Below are 26,411 nucleotides of genomic sequence, written 5' to 3'. Positions count from 1 at the left end.
ATCATTATTATTATTCTGATGTTCAAATTGTCCCAGATTTGGTCAGGGAGAATTGCTTCAGTCTGGCTTCTGTGTCCCTTTGACATTGTCTCCATCATTCTTTCCTTTCCTTACTTTTTGGCACATTAAGTTCCAGATTCATCTTGTAGAGCCACAAAAATCAGCTTTTCTCCAAGAACCCTTGTTTCCTATTAGTTGAGAATTGTATTTAAAAACTAATAGCTAGGGGCTTCATGTGTTTGCTCTTGGGGCATCAAGCTTGCAAGTCCTTTTAGTGGAAGTAGCTAGATAACCTATACATAGGCACACACACACCATACACAACACACCCCACATACATCTCACATTATATTAACTTTTATATCCCTCTATATATATTGATAACAGGAAGCTCACACTAATACTTCCAATTCCAATCCAACATCACTGGGCTCAGTTTTTTCCCTTTCCACATCTGTAATTCTTATCTCTAATAGTAAGAAACCTCATTATATTTCCTGGCCGTATTATGCCCCCTTTATGTAATCTATCCCATATCCATCTTGACCCCTATGCAGATGCAGGCTCTGACAACCTGACTGGGGTCACCACCATCCCCCTGGACAAATATCCTTGGGGATGCAACACCCCATGCAGAGCCACCACGGCCACCACCCTCCCAGCGTGGCCACCTTCCTCACCCATCTCAGGCCCAAAGCACGTGCCGAGCTGCTCCCTGGGTCCCACACTTACTCAGCCCCATCTAATGGCTCTGGTTCTGAATTATTCCGGAGGAAAGGAAGGGATGAAGGGAACGCCATGGTTTTTAAGTTCAGGTGTACCTGCCTCACTTGATGCTACAGAAGCAGGCTGTTAATAAATAAATCACAACTTCTCTTTGACCTACATTACTCATTGGGGATTTGGTCTAAATTTGCTCATGTGGGTAATAAGAGATTTAAAGCCATAAAATATTCTGTCATAAGAACGATGTCTAAATAAATCACAAGAAGTACATTCCGTACTTCCGTACTGAAATGCTAACTATTCTATTAGAAACGAAGGTCTCCAGAGAGAAATCTGTAGAGATGAGAACTGAGAACTGCCCTTTAAGTTTAGTCTCTCTTCCATTTTCTATCCCAAACAAGGACTGCTTTTTCAGACATTAGCTGACTTGCCGAAAGGGGTTTATTTCCTGGGAGGGCATATTATTTATTGACTGAGCATACACACAAGTGACTGCTAATGTGTTTCATTAATAACGTCTGCAAGCTCACTTGTCTTTTTAGTCTCTGAGGTGTCTACTGGTTTCATGTGAAAGCCCGGCCCACTTAACAAGAAAGTAAGCTTTTCCTAAAGGCTGTATTCACAACATATCAGCGAACTGGATCTTACTTTTAGTGCAGTTAAATAGCTAGATTAATTTAAAGTTAATGCCCAGTTTACTCCAGCAAAGGGCTAATTTATTTCAAGCAGAAAGAAGCACCCATTTTGAGAACTCAGATTTTTGTTATTTAGCAACTATTTAAATAAAGTATTTATTTACTATTTATTAAGTACCTACTATATGACCAACACTGAGCTAGGGGCGAGATGAGAGTATTATTTCATGATTTTGGTGAGAGCTCAGATTTTTTAAATTGCAAACTTTCAATAATTATACTGGGTCGTCCACCTGTATCACCTCGTTTACTCTCCACAGCTGTCAACCGTGTGAAGTACAAACTGTTCTTTATCATACCTGATGTCCCTGGAGACTCTGAGTGACCTTCTCAAGGTCACACAAATGTATGGGATGTTCTGCCTCCCATTCATTCATGTATTCAGGAGTATTTACTGAGCATTTCCAATGTGTCAGTCAATATTTGGTTCTAGGGACAGAGTGACAGGCCAGACACAGACCCTGGTGTCATGAAGCTTACAGCTCAGCAAGGAAGGTACACGAATTAAACAGATGATTACAATCAAGTGTGACAACTGGTTGGCTAGAGAAAATAGAGCGTGGTGGGGGGCACCCAGCCAGGCAGACAGAAGTTAGCTGGGTGCAGGGCTGAGGGGAAGTTTCCATGCAGGGAAAGCATCATGTTTGTAACAGGTCACAAAGTTCAATGACACCAATAAGATACACAGACAAACTGTAACGGTAATTTTCTTCATCTTGCCTCTAACTATTATGGCGTCTCCCTGTGCCTCTCCCTGCTGGCTGGGAGAAGTAAAGATCCAAACCCTAAGTCCTTTTAGATGGAGTTCGGTCTCTCAGATGGAAGTGTCTGCTCCATCCCTCGACTGACACCCTTCCTTCTTCTCCCCTGAAGACGGTACTGTCTGTGTGGGATGAGGGGTGGCTTCTACGACCTTGAGGCAGGGAGAAGAGAGAGGGTTCTTGGGTGTGGTAGGTCTCTGGTCCCTGGGGCCATGTACCTTTGTCTGACTGCCTGATGGTTCCCCCTTGGCCTCCCATGCCAGCGTCTGCATCCGGTGAGCTGTGGCCTGTTCTCATGCAGGCAGGGCTTCCTGAAGAGCCTCCTGGCAGACCGGGGCTCAGGTTGGCCTCAGCTGGGGCTGGGAAGGCTTGGAGGTCTGGCTGGGACTCCTACTCAGACCTGGCCCAGGTGATCTGCTCTATGTCTCACTCTCCATCCTGAGCAACTCCCTGGAGAATCTCCCCAGCCAGATTGACAGTGGCTTCTGGTTTTCTGGGAACAAAGGGTAGCCGTTTGGAGAAGCGCGGCTTGAGTGTTTCCTCTACGTAATGACTCCACACCTCCAGGCAAGGCTGGTGCGGCTCACGCAGTCTGGACCACGACTCTGAGGTGGCTTACTCTGGATGACAGTGGGGGGAAGGGTGAGGGTGAGTCCTTTCTGCCCTTGTTGTCACCTTCACTTCTGAAAAGCTCATCTCACCGTCCAGCCTCTTGCTCTGTTTCACCTTTCACAGTTACCTGAGAATTCCCTCTTCTGCTCTCTCTTACAGGAAACCCTACGGTGTAGCCCTGGAATGTCCCTCTCCTTATGCCAAGCGAGTGGCAGGGTCAGCTGACCTTTCTGGCTGCAGTGTGGAGAACAGCCTGGAAGGAAGGGAATGAGATGAGATGCAGGGGGTTCAGGAAAGTGCAGCTGCAGGAGCCCAGGCTAGAGGTGATGGCCAGGACCAGGGAGGAGCAATAAAGATGCAGTCTGGGGATTTACGACAGAGAAAGAGTTCTGTGACTCGCTGTAGACATGGGAGGTGAAGACAAAGGAAGGCCTAAGATTTCTGGTTTGAGCAACAAAATAAATACTAATGACCTTTTTTCTAAGACAAGAAACTCTTGATCTGAGGCAGATTTCCAGGGATGGATGAGGTGGTGGAGTTCCATTCTGGACATTCTGAGAGGACTGGCAGCCATCCAAGTACAGAGCTTCAATATCCAATAATGAGCCTACCGTATATTTTATGAGGTGAGAAATTCAAATAGAATGTATTTTAAAACTCTTCACTCCCAGCTGTGGCCCTCTCTGAAAATCTGATCCAAATATAAAATGATGACATTGATTTCAGTTTGATTCTGCAGCTTGTGGCTTAGTACATCTTATTCCCTCTGCCCTTGAGAAGTCTCACTAGGCATGCTCTTCCGTCTTTGGGTTTTAATTCACATGAAAACCTTAAACTATCTTAGGCGACCTGAATCCACATCCTCTTACCATGGAGAATAGAAATATATGCATCATTCCATATGCAAACAATAGCATTTCAGTATGAGACACTAGGAACACCTTTAATAGGCAACTGGCCCTCTTTTCTAATTGTTACTGAAAGCAGTCTTTAAGTCAATTAATATAAAACCAAAGCTCTCATTTTGTCAGCTAACTTATGACTCCTTTCTAAAGATATGGTAAAGGCCATTTTATTTATTATCTAGGTGTGTATTTTCACTCTGGATTACTCTGGAAGGTGTCCCAGGAAGCTGCATTTCTCAGAGCTACTGGTTTACCCCATTTTTCTTTTGTGACTGAAGAAGATGTTTACTTACACTTTTAACAACTTTCACCTGGGCAATATATAGTGTAGCCAATTTTGAGAATAAGGGAATTATGAGATCTTAACTTAAATATTAAGTTCTCCATTTGGGTCTGGTGGAGCCAAAATTACTGTCTGAGGAGAGTCATGGCTTTATCCATGGAAGAGTGGATAAAGTGAAGAGTGTTTTGCTGCCTTTTTTTTTTTTTCTTCTTTTTTTTTCAGGAACAGGTTTTTTCTTAGTATCCTAGCCCATCCAAATTGTTCAAATGCACAGCTCTAAACTCAACTAGCAACACATACTAGCTGTGTCCCTGTTATTAATCAGGAATTGACTGTCAAGCTCACTGCTGCTCCGGAGTTCTCAAATGCTCAGCTGCAGGAAAAAAAGTACATGTGTGGTCATTTGATGGATATCCTATTCAACTTTTCCTGTCTAGATGCCCTGAAGTTCATTCCTGGGTTCAGCCAGATCACTAGAGAGTGATACATACCCAGATATTAAAACAATTAAATTCTAAAGTTAGTCAGTTACCTTCCCTAAGCTTCATTTTCCAAAATGCAAAATGAAGGAAGATTCACTCATTCATTCAACTATTACTGAAATACTGTTCCCAAAGCATTAGGTCTACAAAATAGAAGACACGATCCCACCTCTTAAGGACCTTGTCTATCTGTCCAAGTATCTTGATCTACATATAAAGACTAAATAGATCATTATAATCCTATGTGATGAACACAAAAATGGAGAAATATAAAGGGTACAGAAGCACAAGGAAAGACACCTGACCCAGCCTGAGTGCAGGAAGGGGAGAATGACAAGGACACTTAATGTCCTAGAATGATGCTGCCCACTCTCACAGGTGCAGTGAATTAGCAGGGACCCAGTGAGGGGGAGGGGAACAGCACTGTCACAACTGGAAAACAACCACCCTGCTGAAGAGCAGAGGTATCAGCTGTGGTGCCTCTGGCTCTGACACAGACCCTCCAAACCGGCTCAGTGAATACAGGAACCTATTATCTCACAGAACAAAAGGCCCAGAGATAGGGCAGGTTCCAAAGCTGATTTAGTGGCTGAATTATGTCATCAAGGACCCTCTTTCTTACCGTCTCTCAGGGCTGCCTTTCCACTTGGGATGGAGGAACATCTCAGGATAGAACAAGGTGGCTGCAGGCTCACAATAAGACACAGAACGTCCCAAGGAAGAAAGAGACCACCTTGTGCTGCCTTAGGATGGAAGATTTCCCCAGAGACGTTTAAAGGGTTCCCCTCACATCACAAAATCCTGGATTTGGGCACCTGCCCATTAGGAAAGCCAACAGCAGTAACGGCCATGGGCTTATCATTTGGACTTCGTGTAATCGTCGGGGGCCCATCTGTTTCAGAGACTCAAGCACACACGCGGCTGCACTGGTGTCACACGCGCAGGCTGGCTGACTTGAAAGCAAGTGGCTCTTTCTCCTGCGAATCTCTCATTTGCCAAATGTAAAAAAATCCCTGCCCTTTCTCAATTCACTGAGATACTGTTTTTTATCTACTTTCAATGCCTAGAAAGCAAGGCTGATGGAAAATGATCAAATCAGATCATACTACTAATTTCGCAGCCCAAATCCACGCATTTCAAACAAAACTTACCAAAGTCAACAAGTTTGACTCCACCTTCGGTGGTTAATAGGATGTTATTTCCTTTTACATCACGGTGGATAGTTTTGTTGTTATGCAAATGTTGAAGTCCCTAGAAACGGGAAGTAAATACATAACGCCTTTGAAAGAAAGGATCAAAAGAAAACACATTTTTCAGATGGATGCATTTATACAAAATCAGTAGGAAACATGTTAAAGTTAACTTTCAAACATTTTTAGATGTTTCATACTGAGTTAGTCAAATCAAGGCATTTCATCTCCACTTTGGACCGTATAATGTGAACTAAAATACTGCAATGTGAATGAAAATACTGCAACCATATCAGTAAGCAAAGAATGCTGAAACCAAGTCATTAGTGGCTGCCACCCTGTCCCCCCCAGTGAGGACAGGCTTGCAGCCCAGCCTCTGCAGCCACTCACAACGGTGCCCTCTGAGCAGACTCAGAATAAGAAAGGACAGGATACTGGCCCTAGACAGCTAGGTGCTTGTCAAAGGAATGAATACAATGAGCCCAAATGTTTGCTTCCTCCTGTACATAGAAAACCACTACCTTCTTTAACTTGAGATGCCAGGTTTTCTTTAGATAACAAGCAATCTTTTACTGTTCCAACTACCTGGTCTTTGTTGTAAAGCTCCTACATATCCTAGCTCCTCCCCTGCCTCTTTGGAGCAGTCCTTCAGCGCGATCTGAGAGGCTGTCATCCCGGCTCGAGTCCTCCCACCAAACAAAACTTAACTTAACTTTAGGCTGAGTGTTTTTTTCAGTTGACAATAAAAATCCAAAAAAACCAGAGCATACTCCTTAGCCCTTAGCAAATCTTTTATTTCAAATGTGCTGATCTCAAAAGAAGAAAACATTCTATATAGCTATTTGAAATAATGCCAAATGAAAATCCAACTATTAGTAAAAAAAAACCACATTATCAACCTTTGTCATAATCAACCTCAGAAATATACCAGGAGATCAAAACTCAGGGTTCTGTTGACACAAGGAGGGTAGATTTCTAATGGAAAAAAGGAATTCATTATGCTAACACTTCAGATTTTTGTATCTTACTCTTGCATCAATAAATACTAATGTAGTGATATTTTTATAAAAATAGGATCCACATTTTTTTAAAGTTTAACTAGAACTGCCTCATAATTAATGCACGAACAATTTAAACTGCCTTACCAATAGTGCTTCACGTAAGATATAGGCGATCATGGGCTCACTCATCCTTTTGCCCTTCTTCAGAAATCCTTTCACAAGATCTGTCACTGATCCTCCATTGCACAGCTGTAACGGAGTATTTCAAGATAGGTATGAAACGGATGTGACATTTTAAGTACTTGCTATCAAAGGTTTCCTCAAAACATTTAAAAAAATTCTTTCAATTTTTTGTTTCAAATGATTATTCCCATCATCCTTATGGTTTCATAAATGAAATGAACACATACACTTGTACTAGTGTACAATTAATTATTGGAGTATGGTTTTCACATGCATTAATTTTTAGAAGAGAATTTGGAGAAGTACTGCCCTTGATTTTGAAATTCAAAGATGGGAATTTTGATTCTATAAATTCATCCCCAATTTTAGGATCTAGGGCTTAAAAGCATTCTTGATTTCTGATAGTTTAATAGTGTAATAGAGTCTATGACCTCAATCCATGGCTATATACTGTTTCATATGTGCATTAATTAAAAAATACACCTTCTTTCTGGTAAAATTTCAGAGTACACTGAATTAAGGATTACAAATAATATTTTAGACAGATGACTGGATAATGAAGATGTGATACACACACACACACACACACACACACACACACACACACACACACATTGGAATACTACTCAGCCATAAAAAGGATACATTAATGCCATTTGCAGCAACATGGGTGGACATGGAGATTGTCATATTAAGTGAAGAAAGCCAGAAAGAGAAAGAAAAATACTATATGATATGACTTATATGTGAAATCTTAAAAAAAAGAAAAGGGCACAAATTAACTTATTTATAAAACAGAGACAGACTCACAGACACAGAAGACAAACTTATGATTACCAGTGGGGAAAGGGTATGGGGGGAGGATAAATTGGGAATTCAGTATTTGTAGATACTAACTACTATTCATATAATAAACAACAAGGTCCTACTGTATTGCACAGGGAACTATATTCAATACCTTGCAATGGCCTATAATAAAAAGAACATGAAAAAAAAATATATGTATTATAAATGAATGTATTATGCTGTACACCAGAAATCAACACATTGTAACTTGACAATACTTTAATTTTTTTAAAAAAAAGAGAACAAAACAAAGCAAAGCAAAACCAAATAGTGTGTTAGAAAACTGTTTTAAATGTCATGCCTCCTCCTCACCGCTCTCCAAAGAGAAGAGGAATCTAAAAGGAAAATTGGGAGGGAGGCACACGGTAGGGGAATTTTTCACATCCAGGTTTCTCCAAAGTTAGGTAACAGAAAGTCCCACCGAAAACTTTCAAAGGAGCTGTGTATTTGCAGAACAGAAACACTGACACGAGCAGTGGAACGTGAGACGGGAGACAACCAGGCAAATGGTCCCAACAAAACTTGGCCCCATGAGCGCTCGACCCCCAACTTCTGATCCTTTAGCCTTTGCTGTCAGGCCCACCTCTCCTCCTAGGGCTCTGGTCCATGGTCCCCTCACCCTTACCCTGACCTACTGGGGCTCCTCTGCCACCTCAGGGCCTGGGAACTAAGAGCCAGCCATCATTTCCCTGCCTTTACTGACAGAGGGAGGCAGAGAAAGAAGGTGAGAGGAAGTGTGTCCTAGCATCCTGGCCTGAAATACTCAAGACATTTTCTCTCCAACTTTTTTCTAACACAGTCAGTGGATTTTACTGGATGCCTGAACATCTGGGATCCATCATGGGCTGGACAATGACAGCTGTGTTGGGCACGTACTTTGTGCGAGCACATTTCTAATCCATTTACACACATTACCTGTCTATCTCACCACTCTGTGAAGCAGGTATTATTATCATTTCCGTATTAAAGATTGGGAAAGGGAGGTGCAAATGATAAGGTAACCTGGAAAAGACTACACAGGGGTGACAGAGCTGAGACCTGAAATCAGGCATTCTGACCCTAGGGCCCAGCCTTCCATTTAACCATGACATCTCGTGATCCCTCGACAGGCTGTCTTGGGGGGCTGGTGGATCTAACCACCATGTATGATATCGTTTTTGTAAGTGTGCTTAACATCTAAACACAAACTCACAAATGAGCATTTAGATGCAACCCCATGTACAACTGGAGTCTGTCTACGTAGAAAGACGATGTTCATCTTCTACAGGAGTAGGTGCAGCCCTAGTGTTCCAAACCTGGCATTTCCTTCTGCAGGAGAGGGAACACCTTGTAACTGGATAAGCGGTGCTGCTGTCCTGGCAGCAGACTACAGGGTCCCACTGCTTCACGGTGGCCCAGCACTAATGGTTCACAAAATAATTCAAAATTGACTGAAAAGAAATTCAGAGTCCTTTAAATTGCAAAGCATTTATTTAAAAAAACCAAGTCTTAGGACCAGCTTTAACATTTCCAAACCTCATTGTAGGGAGACTAAATGTCTGTTCCTAGATCTCCGAAGGGTGGCCTCTCTTTGGCGGCATCTACTGTGGTTGACTATTACGTTAGTACAAGAGTAAACAGTTCAGTGGTAGAGTGTGCTTAACATGCACGAGGTCTTGGGTCCAACCCCCAGTATCTCCATTAAAAAAAAAAAAGAGTAGACATCTGTGATCTTACAAAGAGAATAAAGGAGCCATAAAGAATATGCAGGAAATAAAACTAAAATTGAAAAAAAAAAAAAGAACTAATGTGATCATAGAGTTTTCACTAAGCAGTTCAAATATCACTTTCTGGTATCAGTATTTCTGTGACATAGTTATTTTCCCCAACTAGTAAAGTTGAGAATACAGGATTCTTTGTGATACACATTTCAGTTTTTTTTTTTTTAAAGTACACTGAAGTATAATTTACATACAATAAAATTCACCCAATTTAGCACACAATTCTGAGTATTGACAAAACTATCAGTCATGTTAACACAACTACAGTCAAGATACAGAACAAGTCCGTCACACAAAAATCTACCTTCATGGCTCTTCGTACTGAAACCCCTCCCCCAACCCCTGGCAACCCCTAATCTCTTTTCTGTCCCTATGGTTTTGTCTTTGCAGGACTGCCATGGGGACCGAGTCACAGGGCGTGTCGCCCATTTAGTCTGGCTTCTTTGATTTAGCACAATGAATCTGAGATTCACCCATGTTGCTGCACATTCCTTCTCTCATCCTGTTTTAATGTTGTTAATTCCTTTTTAATGCTGAGTATCCCACTAAATTGACAAACCGCTGTTAGTTTATCCATTCATTAACTGAAGGACCACGGCTGTTTCCAGTTTGGGGCAATTATGAGTAAAACCACTGTAAACATTCACATCGAGGCTTCTCCATGAATATAGTTTTTATTTCTCTTTGGTAAATACATAAGAGAGGGAACTGTTGGGTCCTATAGATCACATGTTTGACCTTCTAGGCATTTGCCATTCTGCATTCCCACTAGCAGAGAATGACAATTCCAGTTGCTCCACATCCTCACCAGCACTTGATATTGTGACTTTTAAAAAAGCCATTCTATTCTAAATGCTTAGTATCTCATGTGACTTTAATTTGAATTTGTCAGATGACTAATAATGCTGACCATCTTTTCATATATATATTTGCTGTCCATTTACTTTCTTTGGTGAAATGTCCAAATTTTTGGTTCATTTTTTAATTTTTTTTATTATTATTGTTGAGTTTTGAGAGTTCTTTATATATTTTTGGATACAAGTTCTTTATTAGGTGTTTGGTAAATATTTTGTCTCATTCTGTGGCTTGCCCTTTTAAGTATCTTTTGAAAAGCAGGAGTTCTAACTTTATCATTTAAAAAATTTTATGGAATTTTTTTGTGTGTCATATCAAGCAAATGTTTGCCTAATCCAAGGTCACAAAATTTTTCTCCTATAATTTCTTCAGGAAGATTTATAGTTTCAGGTTTTACATATAGTTAGGTCTATAACTCATTTTGAGTTAATTTTTGTACATGTGTAAGACTATACTTTAAGAAGTAGCCAAAGGTATGATGACAATGTCTCATCAAATACAGAATACCAATAAAGAGACAGAAATAAAAAAAAATGAAAATTCTAAAGTTGAAAAGTATACAAATGTAAATGAAAAATTCACTAGAGGGACTCAACAGTAGATCTGAATTGACAGAAGAAAGAGTCCACATTACAAAACATAAAAAGAGAGAAGAAAGAATGAAGACAAAAGAACAGTCTCAGAGAAATCTATCAATATACATGTAATGGGAATACCAGAAGAGAGGAGAGAGAATAAGGAGAAGAAAAAAGTATTTGAAAAAAAATAGCTGAAACTTCCCAAATTTGATTTAAAAAATATTAATTTTCACACCCAAGAAGCTCACAGTAGGATTAACAAAAGAGATCCACAGCCAGTTACATAAAATGGAAATATTAAAAGCCTAAGATAAAAAGAAAATCTTGAAAGTAGCAGGAGAAAAATTAACTGTCATGTAAAAAAGATACTCAAAAAGATTAACTGCTGACTTCTCATCAAAAAGAATGGAGAGCAGAAGAAAGAAGAATGACATGGTAAAGGTGCTAAAGAAAAAAAAAAAAACTGTCCCCCAAGAATCTTATTTCCAGCAAAACTATCTTTCAAAAATGAAGGAGAAATAAAGACATTCACAAGTAAACACAACCTAGAGAATTTATTGCTAGCAGATCCACCTTCCAGGAAATATTAAAGCGAGTTCTTCAAGGATGAAAGATAGTGATCTGACTCCACATAAGAAAACAAAGAGCACCAATAAAGGTAGTTATTGGATTATAAAGACAGTATAATGCATATTTCTTTTTCTTCTCTGATTTTAAAAGCAACTGTATAAAACAATATGTACATAATTGTATTGTTGGGCCTATAGTATACAGAAATACAATATATTTAACATAACAGCACAAAAGAAGTGGGTTGGAACAAAGCTATATTGAAGTAATGGCACCAGATGGTAACCAAAATTCACAGGAAGAAAGGAAGAGAACTAGAAATGTTAAATAAGAAAGTTAATATAACAAACTCTGTAATTACATACTTGCTCTCCTTTCTTCTCTGAGATTCTTTAAAACACATAAAATTATATACAGTAATAATTTGAAAAGCATACTATTTATTTACATAATATGCACAAAAACAAGAGCATAAAAAGGAGGAAGACAGAGGTGAGTTACACGGGAATAACACTTCTATATCTCTCTGGAATTAAGTTAGTATAAATATTTGACAGAATGCACCAGCAAAGCCACTGGGCCTGGCATTTTCTTTGTAAAAGGGTTTTAATTAAATTTCTTTTATTAATTCAAAGCTACTTATTCTATTTCTTCTTTTGTCAGTTTTACAGTTTGTGTCTTTCAAGGAAGACACATTAGTTGCTAAATTTACTAATATAAAGTTGTTCATAATGTTTCATTACTATCATGTGAATGTCTGTAGATTCAATAGTGATTTTCCCTATTTGATCCCTAACATTAGTAATCTATATTTTCTCATTTTTTTCTGGGTCTGTCTAGAGAGATTTATCAAGTTAACTACTGACTTTTTCAAAGAACCAACTTTTGCGTCCATTTTCTCTTTTGTTTTTGTTCATTTTCTATTTAATTGATTTCTGTTGTTATATTTATTTTTTCCTTTTTTCAAGTTACATTGGGATTAATTTGCTTCAATTTTGTTAGCATCTTAAGGCAAAAATCTTACATGATTGATATTGAACTTTTTTTCTCTTGTAATATAGACATGGACAGGAAGTAAAACTGTCCTTCTAAGCACTGCCTAATTGCACCCCACTATTGTGATATGCTATGTTTCCATTATCATTCCATTCAAAATCTCTTCTCATTCTCCTCTCTGACCTAAGGGTGGTTTTTGAAATGTGTGTGGTCCAATTTCCAAATATTTGGGAGTTTTCTTAATATCTTAATTTTATTGAAATTTAATTTAATTTTATTATAATCAGACAACATACTTCTTATGATTTCAATCCTTTTAAATATGTTGAGATTTGTTTTCTAGTACATAATATTCAAGTCTTCTCTATTCTCATTGAATTTCTATGTGTTTTTTAAACTACTGAGGACAGGATGTTGAAATTCCATTTAATACTGTGGATATATCTATGCCTATTTTTTCTCCAGTTATATCAGTTTTTGCTTCATGTATTTTAAATCTTTGTTATCATGCACACAGAAATTTAGGAGTGTTTTATTCTTTTGATGAATTGACCCTTTTGTTGTTATGAAATGTCCTGTCACTGATTATACTGCTTGCCTGGAAGTTACTCTGTCTGATATTAATATAGCCACTACAGTTTTTTTAAGATTAATGTATGCAGGATATTTTCCATCTTTTTACTCTTAACTCATCTATACATCTTTGTCTTTATATTTAAAGCAGATTTGTAGTTGGTCTTCCTCTTCATCCAGTCTAACAATTTCTGCCTTTTAATTGACCATTAAGAGTTTAGACCATTTCCATAGACTTAGGGTCTACCATCTTGCTATTTGTTTTCTTTTTGTCCTATCTGTTCTTTGTTCTTTTCTTATTTTCCTACTTTCTTTTGGTTTGACTATTTGCAGTGTTCCACAGGCTTACTAACTATATTTTTATTTTATTTTTAGTGGTTGCTTTAGAGTTTACAACATGCATCTTTAACTTAACACAATATACCTTAAAACAACATTATACTACTTCATATATAATGTAAGACCCTTAAAACTGTGTTTTAATTTCCATTTTTCCTCTCCTGTCCCTCCGCTGTTGCTGGCACGCATTTTAGTTCTGCTTGTTATGATTCTATAATATATAGTTATAATTGTGATTTCAGACAGTGATTTTTCTTTTAAAGATACTAAAAAATATAAAATGCAAAGTTAACGTATTACTGACATACACTATGACTGACTCATTCAAGCATGCAGTTTGATGTATTTTGATAACTGTATACGATCTTGTAACCCCTAAATCAAGATACAAAGGCATATCCCTCACCCGAAAACGTTTCAAAATTCTTGGGAAAATACCATCAAACATTGGTAACGTCAGCAACAAGAAATCTATGATAAAAAAGAAAAAAACTTAGGAGAAATATTTTAATGTATATGGTCAACATATATTGATTCATCAAATGGCAAATCATCTCATATTTTTCCTCCGAGTTAATACTGTAAGGTTGCACTCCTATTCAGAGAGCAGATGCTTTTGCAAGCACTGAAGTAGTATTAAGGGAAAAACACCTACAAGTATCATATATAAATTATTTAGTATTTTCTGGGTTAGAAGAGTGCAAAGAAGTACATTTACACTGCTTTTCCATCTTGCTCTTTAAACAAAAAATAAAATGAGATGACTCTAGGTAATTGTCTGTCTTGTTCTGCTGCAAGTACACCAAATAACAGCCCTTTATACAAGAGCTGGGAATGGCTGTTCCAGCCCCTAAGAACATGAAAGGAATCACCCTGTCCAGTCTGCTGCTCCACTGCAATTGTGCACAGCTACAGAAAGGAAAAAAATGACACTGTGCTATTAGAGCAGCTCAGAGCCCAGCTTTCTACTCCTCCCTGCTTCCCCGGACTGCCCCCCTCTGCCGCCATGTACAAGCCTGCAGGGGCTTCTTGTCCCCTTCCGAGTACGAATTACCTCCAGGGCAGAAACATGGAAGGGTTAATAGCTGAACAAACAGAAATCGCTAGGTCATTCTAACTCATTTTCCTTCTGTCATCTTATAGTTTTCCTTTCCTCATGATGGACCGTATCTTACTTACTAGATATAAGTATAAAAACAGAATAACCAATAATGTATGACATATGAAAGTCATATTTAAGTTCATGAAAACCACTTCTGTTACCAGAAATGTGAATTTGAGGGGCTTTATGACTATTTACTGAAGTTTTGTGCTTCCAAACACCACCTGTGATTTCCAGTCTTTGAACTCTTGAAAAGGATATAATTTCAAATAGAAAAATTGCTGTAATTGGAAAGCAATGAGAGAAAGCAGTGTCACTATTAAGAATGAACAAATCAGGACTAATTCAGATAAACAACAGAATGCAGTCTGTACTCCCACCATGAAAGGAGCAATTATAGCTAAGACTGGATTATGAGGGACAGCATCTTTTAACAGAAAGATGTCCTTCCTTCCTTCCTAACTCTGAGTTTTGGTTCCAGTATGGCTGAGGACACACTAGACAAACAGACTCTGGGACAAAAGACTGGATTCCTTACTTATATACTTAAGGTGTTGCTGTTCATCCAAACAAAAAGGGGGAAATTACAGTTAAATCTCAGTTTTGCCCTCTGTGCTCATCAGTAGCAAATGCCTGACTCCAGGCTGATTTAACTCAGTTTTGGCTGTTTTTCAGCCTCCTGGTTTAGTGATAAGCACATGCAGAAACCTAACCAACTGCTACCTCCTGAGGTCCCCCTCCGTCCTGCTCCGGACCTGCAACAGTAGATACTAGGAGTTAAAGGAAACACAAAGCAAAAGAGGTTTTACATTTTACAAAGAACATAAGTCAAGAAACATGATAGCAATTAGCAGAAATTAATCTAAGCATGGTATTTCAAAATGAAACATAAATAAAACAACAAAAACAACAAAACATTAGTTCTCCCTTTATGCTGACATCATCAGGAAACCGTAAAGTATTGACAACAAAAATCCCCCTAGGTGATTTGTTAAAAAAAAAAAAAAAGACAGTTCCCACAGCAGAAAACTTTCTACCCCTTTTCTTCCTAGGTAGCTTCGTTACAAGTATGCAATTGGAGTTTCATAGGGCTAGCAGCTAGGACTCTTCTGTATGTTCTGAAAATGAACATAAAGAGAATTTAGAAGGAAATAATTCCTAAACAGAGCCCTGTATATCATTCATGCTCAAAAATTTACAGTGTAACAACAACAACAACAATAAATACAGGAAGGAGAAAAACTGTATCAAAATGGAAGAAATAATTCAAAAATTGTAATTAAATAATAGAGAATAAAGAATAACCCAGGGAAAATCTGGGTAAGTATTCTCTTCTTAGAATTTCAATTTTAGATTGAACTATAAATAAAATGACTTTTTCATGATGAAGACTCTCTGGGCAGGAGTTTGTCTAAGCGGGTACAGCCCCTGCCCCACCCCACAAGCCAGGGTGTCACTGGTGGCTCAGCCCCTCCAGGACACACCTTCTTTATGCAGCTTCACAGGAGAAGTCTAGCATTGAGTCTAGCATTGTTAGCATGACTCTCTGGGTAACACCGCAGCCCCTCTTCGGCCATGCTTTTGGTATCCTCATGCAAAATAATCTATTTAGGTTTTATTATGATAAGAGGTATAATTAGCAGTCATTTTGTAGAATAAAGTATTGATGCCACAAGCCAATTTTCTGAAAGTGCCTCTAAAGCAGCACCTGCACCATTCATGTTTATAAATCAGGTAATTGTACATCTAGCCACTTATGTGTATATGTAATTAGCCTATTTACATATGCAAATCAATTGTCTTATACACAGATTGCCAACTTCTTATTTTATGTTTTTTCCCCGCTTTGTAAGTTCAGATAGATCAGATGTCTGAAACACTATTTTAATAAACTACCATTTATTCTTTTTTCTCAAGCCTTTCAGGGATATTTCCAATGCCTCCATCTGATAATAAACTATAAGGACAAAGTTCAAAGAAGCTGTTAAGTCTGTGCTGATTCATTATATCAGGAAGCCACTTTGCTTGTACTGGATGTTCCAAAACCATTTTAATCAATCTTTTCAGCTCTTGCCAAAGAACATTTAACTATGATCAGGAGTCTCCAGTTCTTACCTAATTCCAAGTGATAACACTGAGAAATGACAATATAATTAGAACAGGAGTTGGTTAGGCATAAAAGACAATGATTGATCTCATTCAGTATTTTTAAATTCTGGACAAAGATTTATACCTTGTGTTCTTGCCCATTTAGGCCTACATTAGGCAGAACACCTGAATCTTCAAATGCTAATTTGCCAATGATTCTACATGGAAAAAAATTACAGATAAGCTTATCAAAAATAGTCTAAAGGATATAAAGATACAAAATTTTATTCAAGGCTACATTAAGGGTTTGCACAGCATTACATCTCAAATACACACAAACATGAAGTGAAAAAAAATTAAACTGCTATAAAATAATATAATACACAGCTTCAGATTCTGAAAAGGTTCTTGAGAAATCTATTTCATAATTTTGAAAGGCTCTATAGTTCAATTAAAAATGGCAGATTAAAAACATAAGTTCATTTCCTCTCACCCATGAACCGCCATTAAAATGCTAATAAAGGAATAAAACAGTATAAAACCACAAGAGAAAAGAGAACAAAAAGGGAAAGAAATGGAGAGAATATCTCAACAAAGTTTTTTGACATGGAACACAGGTGACTGAACGGTAGCTGATTTAGCAAAGCAGAGGAAGCCACACACTAAGGTGCTATTTTGAGGTCACCTGAGCAGATTAATCCAGACAGGGTGAGGTAACAGTGACAGCGGAGGGGGTGGGGGAGGGGCAGAAAACAAGGGATCCTTTGGAGGTCTCTAATCAAAAGACTTGACACCCTCTTACCCCACATACAAAGCATCAACATCCAGGAGCCTGCCTGAGCACTACACACACACACACACACACACACACAGACCAGCACACAGGACTGGAAGTTTTGTTCCCCAGAGAAACCATACTGAAGGGACTCAAGATCTGGTGACATCAGGGCACTGGGTAATGAGAGGAAGGCACATAACTACATGATGTGCAAAACAGAGAAGTAAACCTGGAAAGTGGAGGCCAAGGGACCATCTGGGAAGCAGTGGATTCCACCCAGGTGAGCAGTGGAGAGATATCAAAGGTCAGATACCCGGCAGACCTCCATAATGAAGCAGGAGGACACAGGGTTCCAGAGCCGCAATTAATAATCATGCCAAGATTCTGAACACAGGTTAGGAAATGGAAGAGCAGACAAGCTCAGCCATCTACTTCCAGGTACAGCAATCAGCACAGCAACAGCCCAGGAGAAGGGGCTCCACGTGCCTGGATCTACATTAGTACTGCTCTGTATTATAAGCCCTTTAGTTCTACTCGCTTTTTATTAATCAAGTGAATGTATATTTCTTTAAGATAAAAATGATTCAGTCTATCTGAAATTATATGAACTGGAAAAAAGGATAATTTCATAAGCAAAACTATCAATCATTTTAAACATACAAAAAAGATGAAGGAAATATGTTCAGTGTTAAGAGTGTTCCTTTTTATAGTTTCAAGTATTTCCTACAGGGATGACTTATTTGTAGAATCATTTAAACACTGTAAGAGAAAAAAATATAAAGTATAAAGACAATATAATTTATAAATGATTACTGTGCAGGAAAACCAATGGAGCTGCAGGAAAACCAATAGCACATTGCAAAAAAGAAATGGAACAGTCAAACGCTAATAAAATAATGTGAATGCAATCAATAGATATTGCTAAGGGGGGATCAAATAAAGGTTTTACTAGCTTTGAGTTTAATAAAAGCAACTTTCAAACATTTTTATAAATTTTATTTTATTTTATTGGAATTAATGATTAGTTCATTAGGGTAAAAATATTCAGTGAACATTAGAAAAACCACAGTCTTCTAGGACTGGCAGTTACCCTAGGGGGCACTTTCTAGGACTTCTGCATTGAAAGAATTGTCCCAACCTACTCTCCAAACTTGGAAAAGAAGACTTTACAGTTTCCCTTTGGTAGCTTATTCGGTATTCACCATTTCTAGTAAGGTTTTTTTTCCCCCATAAATGTACATACAGTTGACCCTCTGTATCCGCGATCACAGCTGTTTTGAGTCTGACCACGCGGAACCCGCAGATACAGAGGACCAACTATACCTGGTTCTGGAGTTTATGTCATTAGTACTCAATGAAGCCAGAAAAAGAAATTCGCAGCTCACCATTTTTGTCTAATGAAGCCTCAGCTACATACATTTTCTCTTATATCACAGCACCCAGTGCCGAGCATCAGTCACGTGTTAGTTGAACAAAACACGGATGAATAAATAAAAATGACAATGAAGTCCCTTTTAAGCTTGTTCTTCTGCCAGAAAAATAACCCTACTTTCTTTTGTCTTTGATTGCAGAAATGTTTTATTTTAATCTTCAGTCCATTTTCTTTCATTTCCTGATGTGTCTCAAGATGGCAAGGCCAGAACTCGGCACAACATTCTGCCGAGGATGTGACCAGTCAGGAACATACTGGAAGCACCACTTTAAGGGGTCAGTGTCACATAAACATGAAGTCCTTCCAAGACCACCTTGCAAATTTCCACCTCTAAAATAATGCTGAAACACATACCTCAAGGACCAACCACAGCTTATCTCCATTTACTTTATCCTTCTTAAAGTACATGCCATAGAATCGCACCACATTAGGGTGGTCAGAAAGTGCTTTTAAGATGTTGTACTCTGCTTCAATCTCTTCATCGATATCCTAGTTTCAAAAAGTCATAAGAAGAGAACTGTGAGAAAAACAGGAGTAAAGTCAAAGAAGCATATTAAAGACTATCAAATACAGAATTTTATTTTGTCAAAGCAAGGTCAGGATAGTTTTTACTGGGGTCAGTACCATGTGTTGAAGTTTATTATTAGACTGTTTAATGGGAGAAACTGTGATGTTCCTGCTAATCAAATATATCTGTAGTTAATTTCATTGAAAAGGAATAAATAAAAGGCTATTTCTGTGTGCAATTAAATAAAAAATTAAATTTAAAAAAACAACTCATTGAGTCATAAATAAGAAAAAACCTTCTAAGATTTTACGGTAACATTTAATGTCTAACATTTAATTCCAGAATCACAGAGCTGGAAACAATTCTAGACCAGAGCTCTAACTTGAGAGGAAGAAACTAAAGCTCAGGGAAGTCACAGAGGTGGTTAGTGTAAGATTCAGGACTAGCCTAATGCCTACTACCTTCTAGTCCTGCTCATTTCATCCCTCTCTTGGAGAGAAAACTACTAGTTCAAAATCCATAACAGTAAGATGCTTTTAATCAAAAAGTCACTCTTTAAAATGCTTGGATGCACTGAAATTTATTTTATGAAGATTATAATCTTCTGGTTATAAATCTTTTTTATTTGACTTGTGGCATGATGAATGAAGAGTAAATAAGTAATTCTTAGAAAAATATACATGTTCCATGACAAGAATAAAAGCAGCAGCAGAACACACTTTATACCATTGTTATGAAATCAGTATGTCTCATTAAAGCAATAGAACAAAAGCATGATTTATAAGGTTAGAAGGATATCAAACATGAATAAATTATGAAAGAATAACAGCTACATGTATTCACCAACCATTTGTTCTCACCCATAAAGGAGAGGGATGGGAGAGAGACACTTACTATGGGCCCAGACACGGATCAGGTTGGAGCCTTTCTTTTGCCACCATGAACCCCAACCCATAATAGCAGAGGCCAAAGGACAGACCCATAGTTGCAAAGCCCAAAATTACTTTGGTACAGCTTAATCTGTGTCTCTCTTCACTCGGTTTAAATGGTAAGAACTTTCCAACAGGGGCTATGAAGACATTCAGCATCAGTTAAACCTGGGCTTTAGTGCTTCTCAATTTTCCCCCTTCAGTGTATCTAATTCATTGCTTGGAAAGAAACCTTCACTCTCTCCCTCCTCTGCTCAAAGTAATATGAAACAATGTAGTTATAATGGGTTTACCAGAAATTAACCGTCAAAGAAGGAAGAGAAACCCCCAAATGAGCAGAGTCCCAGAGACCTTTTGCAGGGTCCCACAGTTTGTTAGTGTAAGAGCTATGACAAGGACTCAGACGCCCTTCCCACACACATCACATCATTTCCAGCATGTCACACTCTCATCACATGGGCAAGAGATGAGTAACAGGAGAAGCTGCTCTCAATAGAGGTTTGGGTATTATGGGATCACTGAGCTTATTCTGATCCCCGCATGCCATGGGAGAGCTACGTCCCAGAAGCTGAAGATGCTCCCAAAGTCTAGTTCTCACTCCCAGAAAGAGGAACCTCCTTCACCACATCATGCTCTTTTGTTTTAAATTGAAGAGCAGTCAGTTACAATGTGTTGATTTCTGGTGTACAGAACAATGTCCCAGTCATGCATATACATGCATATACTTGTATTCATATTCTTTTTCATTAAAAGTTATTGCAAGATATTGAACATAGTTCCCTGTGCTATACAGCAGAAACTTTTAAATCTATTTTTACATATAGTGGCTAACATTTGTAAATCTCAAACTCCCAAATTTATCCCTTCCCACCCTCTTCCTCCATTAAACATACAATTGTTTACTATGTCTGCAAGTCTGTTTCTGTTTTGTGGATGAGTTCATAGCATCCTTTTTTCTTTCCTTTTTTTTAGATTCCACATATGAGTGATATTATATGGCATTTTTCTTTCTCTTTCTGACTTACTTCACTTAGAAAGAAAGATGAGGTGTGTTATCACCATGGCTATTCCAAAAAAACCAAAGAAATATCCCACTGGGGGCACTGCTGGAAAAGAGGCCATAAGGGCTGAAAGTGAAATTCTGTTCTTCACAAGGAATCTCACCCTGATTATAAAGGAACACCATTTTTATTTCAGAAATGTTTAAGTAAACCTGGAAATTAATTTTCCTTCTTTGAAAGAAATTTAATTAAAAATATATTTCTGGTTTGGCATAAAAGGAATTCTGCCTGAAGTCCTAAATAAACTCAGGAAGAAAAGGAGATCTGGTCAAGATGACATTTTAGGATTACGTCTAGACCCATGAGTTTGTATTCGGACAACTTTCTAAAGTCTAAAATGATCTTAAATCAACTGTTGAGCTGTTGAGAGCTGTATTTATTTATACACTTATTTGTAGTATATATTTACTCATTTATGAAGTATGTATTGGGCCCTATTATACATGTTAAGCATATGAACAAGAAAAATCTAACAAGTAGACTTTTTTTTTTTTTAAAAAAAAAACATTGTCTTCAAATTGCAACTGATATTGTGATAAATCAAGATAGGTTGCCTACAGACATTTTGCCTGTTTAATACAGATTTTTTCAAAAGCTAATTAGCAGGAAAAACAAACAAACAAACAAACAAACAAACAAACAAACCAGTGTGACTTACATGAATCGGATCCAGAATTTTGACTGCTGCTTTTTGGCCATTTTTCTTATTCAACACTTTAAAAACTTTTCCATATGTCCCTTTGCCAATCGTCTCAGTGATTTCCCATGTGTCAGAAGGATCGGGAAAGTTATCAAAGATGATTGTCTTTCCAATTAATGGAAGCATCTCAAAAGTTTAATTCACTGGAGAGGAAAAGGAACAGAGTTTAATCTACATTTGATTGGTGATATTAAACAGCACACATAGACTCATGGGAAATTATCTAACATTTTCACTGATATGATGGAAAATACACAGCAGTAACCAAATGTCCTCGGGGTCACAGAAAATTTTACTTTCAATTCTTTTTTGCAAACAGATTAATATGAGTCTAATAATGCTTTGTAATCAGGGCTTTCTATGTTTAATACAGTCCCATATTAATTGCTACTAATTATTTTCAGATTAAAATGAGACACATATTTAAATCATTTTGATTTACTGCTTTATACTCATGAATCAAAGAATTTTAGAGTTAACTTTAGAGATGATAAAATTCAACTTCTTCATCAAAGCAAGTCGCACACTTTAAAATGATTGTATTTTATATTATTGCTCTATGCAAAACCCTGTAATCCCCCAATGCTTTTAGGATGAAATTTCTTTCCCACATCCTACCAGGTTCTTTAATATATGGTCCTTGCTTAATGTTCTAGCCTCATGTCTCAACACATCTTCCCTCAGACACTACAGACCAGCCACTTGGGATCCCTTAGGTTACTTCTTTCTTGTTTGAGGATCTTAATATACACAATTTCCTCCCACTTCTGCCTGTGGCTTCTCTGCTAAATTCTAATTCTTATTTATGTTTCCAGATGTTAGTTTAGAGGTCATTTCCTCCAGATGGATCCACCCTCCATCCCATCTGGGTTGTATGCCCACCTCTGTACTCCAGGGCACTCTGAACCCACCCTGATCTGATATCACTGTATGCCCAGCACCTGCCACAGGGCTGAAATAGTTGAGAGAATACGGCCAATGAGGCCAAGTGATTTTAAAAAGGAAATTTTATATATAACCTGAGGTAAGATCTTCCAAGTGGTGCTTTCAACCTTTCACATTCTCCGTATATTGCATTCAACCATTTGTATAAAATGACTAAGAAAAAAAAAAAAAAGGAACAGAAAGAGCAAACAGAACTTGTGGCAGCCCTCAGAATTTTTAAATTACCTATGCAAAAGCTCACTCTTTTCAATGTTAAAAAGTTGACTGCAGTAGTGCTTGTATGTGTGCGCATACCCATAGAAGCACATCTCTTCATAAATGTGTTACTATCACATAATAATACTGGCCCATGAAATTGACTTGTCTGACCAGGACTTTCAACCTCATCCAATCCACCAATCCACTGCTTCCTCACTTTCTTTATATTCATCAACTCTCTTCAGTCCTCACTCCCTCTTCATTTTCTCCTTCCCCCACATAACTTCTACAGCTTGAATGATTAGGACTTCCCTGCAAATGCCCTCAGCACTCTTCTGCCTCTCTTTCTCCCCTACCAGCATCCTGGGGTGAAAAAACCAACTCTGGTTAAGCTCTACATCTTATTCACACCTGCACCTGTAGCTGGAGAAAACCACACAACCACACTGAATCGTTTCACTTTAAATTCAGGATGAAAACTTAGACTCTCAGCAGCGCCCAGCAATCCTACTGCGCTTCCCGGGTTTGTACATCCCCTTCTCTCTGGAGAGACTATTTCACAGTGATCCCTCTCCTCAAATTTCTCTCTCCACAAAGTGTTGCCTCTTTGCTGTTCATCCCCTCCCCAAAACTTCCCAATGCCCTCATCGAATAATTAAGTGAAAAAATGGCAGCAATAATAAACTCCTTAATCTTCACATCTCAAAATCTACGAACCAATGTGCACCAAACATTAGGAGTTCATTCCACGTATTATCAGTAGTCGCTCTCTTAAAAAATAGATTTTATTTTACTTATTTATTTTTGTTTGTTTGGGGGGGAGGTAATTAGGTTTGTTTGTTCATTTAGTGGACGTACTGGGGATTGAACCCAGGACCTCATGCATGCTAAGCATGTGCTCTACCACTGAGCTACACCCTCCCCTAGTAATTGCTCTTTGGCCTCAGTCTTTTTCTTCGGTTCCATCTCATCCTTCATATCTCAGCTTAAACATCACATTCTCAGAAAGGTCTTCCCTGTATATTTTATTTCTTCATCAGAACATAAGCTACAGACAGTATGGTCTTTGTTATTTTTACTACTGTATCCACGGTTCCCAGAATGACACCTATTGGTATGGTAGATAATTAGGAAATGCTGGCTAAAAGGGCAAATGTTTCTTTATCTGTTAATTCTGACAGCAAAGACCTTATCTATCTTGCTCACTTACAAATCTAATAATGCCTAACTCTGTGCCTGGCATATAGTAGATGTTAAACATACAGCTGTTGAATAAATCAATCAACAGTTCTTTAAAAAAGTTTCTAAATGAGAGAGAGATGTGGATTAGGAGGAGCTGAAAAGAATTAGAAAATCTAAACAAAATAAGGATCATATTCTGATTCATTATATTTAAGGGGTCATCATCCAGTAAATGGTTATGAATGCCTGCTGAAAATTATATCACTACATAAAAACACACTTATGAATAACTCTTAGAACACTTAATCTTTATGAATTTGGGCTTTTGATCCAAAATGCAAAGGAACAAGTAGGAGGTAATCAGTAATAATCATCCACTTTAGTGATTTCACAATCAGTGACAAGATAACTACTTCTTACTTCTACCTACTTGAGTCATGCAAATAAGCATTTATGCCAGCCATATAATGTAAAAGTCAGACCAAAAGACCAAATTAAATCTTGTTAAATGTCTGGAAAAGGAGTTTTCAACCAGAAGAAACATTCATTTATGGAATACAGCCTTTCAAGTGGTGATGTTATTGAACACAATTTTAATTTCTGCTATTTTAACTATCAGAAATTAACCACTGGTCTTTAAATATACAGGCATGAGAATTCAATTAAAAGTGACTGAACACCAAATGTGCACAAAGTACTTTAGAGTTTTGGGGATACAAAGATAGGTAACTCATGGATAGGTAAATAAAAACGTAACTATAATATATTATCAAAAGTGTTAATAGAAATATTAACCCAGGTAGCCCAGGTGAAGAAGCAATTAATTCTGAAGTATCATGAAAAGATACAGAAAATAAGCAGTATTAGAGCTGGACACCGGACAAGAACAGAAATTGGTCTAAAATATAATTTCTTCTTTAAAGTTCTCCATAAGACAAATATGTAAAGCAGTGCATTACTATGTGATAAAACAATATAAAACAATTATCACAGAATGACAAAAGCACAGGCATTTCAGAAACAGAAAGCGCTTAGACAAATCTCATTTAAAACAAACAAAACTCCCAACAAGTAGGGAAAAAATGAAGCCTAAAGTGACTTCCTCAAAATTAAACAGTAAAGAATTTCAAGAGTAAGAATTAAAACAAATCTTACAACTTCTAAACTGTACCTTTTGGAATACCCAGTTGTTTATTCTTTAAGAATATAAAAAAAGTCACAGTGGGTAAATAATTAATTATTAAATGATTACAGTAAATTGCACTCTACATAGCAATGTTCATTTTCTTCCTAGACCTTTAGCACTCATGGAATAAAAAATAATTCTCTAGCTCATAAAACTAAAACATAATTGCTTAAAAATTACTTTTGACACACGTTTACTGTATTCTGATATATGTATTTGTCATAATTCTGAAAAAGTACTTGCAAAGATACCTTTAGAAATGAAGAATCATCTTTTTGAATTGATGTATTATATATTAAGCTATTGAGGGTTTTTTTTCCATGATAGAAAAGAGACCATAATACAATACAAAATGAACTTACTTCAGGATTGTAACATTCATCTCAGCAATTATTCTGACTGCTTTAATAAACCTGCACTTAACTCTTCTTTACAAAATAACCAAACTGCCTGTAGGCTCATGCTAAAATACAGCAAGGATAACCTCTCATTGGGCTGTCTCTTCTCTCTGCCTGGAATTATCTTTCTCCAAATATCCACATGACTTACTCCCTCACTTCCTTCAGCTTACATCAGCCCTCACCTTTCAACAAATCCTACCCTGACCATCCTATTTACAGTCTCAACCTGTCCTCCTCCACCCCATCCTACCTCCCAACTCTAGGTCCCCCTTACCCTGCTCTATTTTCATTACACTTACTACTTCCTTGCACACTACACCATTTCTTGTTTATTAAATTTTATTCATTATTTGTCTATGCTACTAGAATGTCAGGCCCATGAGGGCTGAAATTTTATCCAAGTTGTTCACTGATGTATCCCAAAGACTCCAAAGCCATGGCTGGTACTCTATAAGTATTTGTTGAATATTGGAGAGAAATGAACAGAGAACAGAAAACAGGAAACAGAAATTTTCAAATGGCTTCACCAAACATCCCACATTCATG

General features: G+C 37.7%; 1 protein-coding gene across 1 annotated transcript in view; it reads right to left on the bottom strand.

Annotated features, from left to right (window-relative positions):
- The window catches only part of MYO3A (myosin IIIA), a 193,613-nt gene that overhangs the window by 159,683 nt on the left and 7,519 nt on the right, over positions 1 to 26,411 (bottom strand). The window contains exons 2-5 of the mRNA XM_074358211.1: positions 21,912 to 22,096; positions 19,110 to 19,244; positions 6,800 to 6,904; positions 5,616 to 5,715 (exon numbers count right to left, since the gene is read on the bottom strand). Coding sequence (XP_074214312.1) covers positions 5,616 to 5,715; positions 6,800 to 6,904; positions 19,110 to 19,244; positions 21,912 to 22,079 — 508 coding nt within the window. The 5' untranslated portion in view covers positions 22,080 to 22,096. The remainder of the gene's footprint in view (positions 1 to 5,615; positions 5,716 to 6,799; positions 6,905 to 19,109; positions 19,245 to 21,911; positions 22,097 to 26,411) is intronic.

Source organism: Camelus bactrianus, chromosome 35, assembly GCF_048773025.1.
Source record: "Camelus bactrianus isolate YW-2024 breed Bactrian camel chromosome 35, ASM4877302v1, whole genome shotgun sequence".
Classification (NCBI taxonomy): Eukaryota; Metazoa; Chordata; class Mammalia; order Artiodactyla; family Camelidae; genus Camelus; species Camelus bactrianus.
This window is presented reverse-complemented; position numbering and strand designations above follow the sequence as displayed.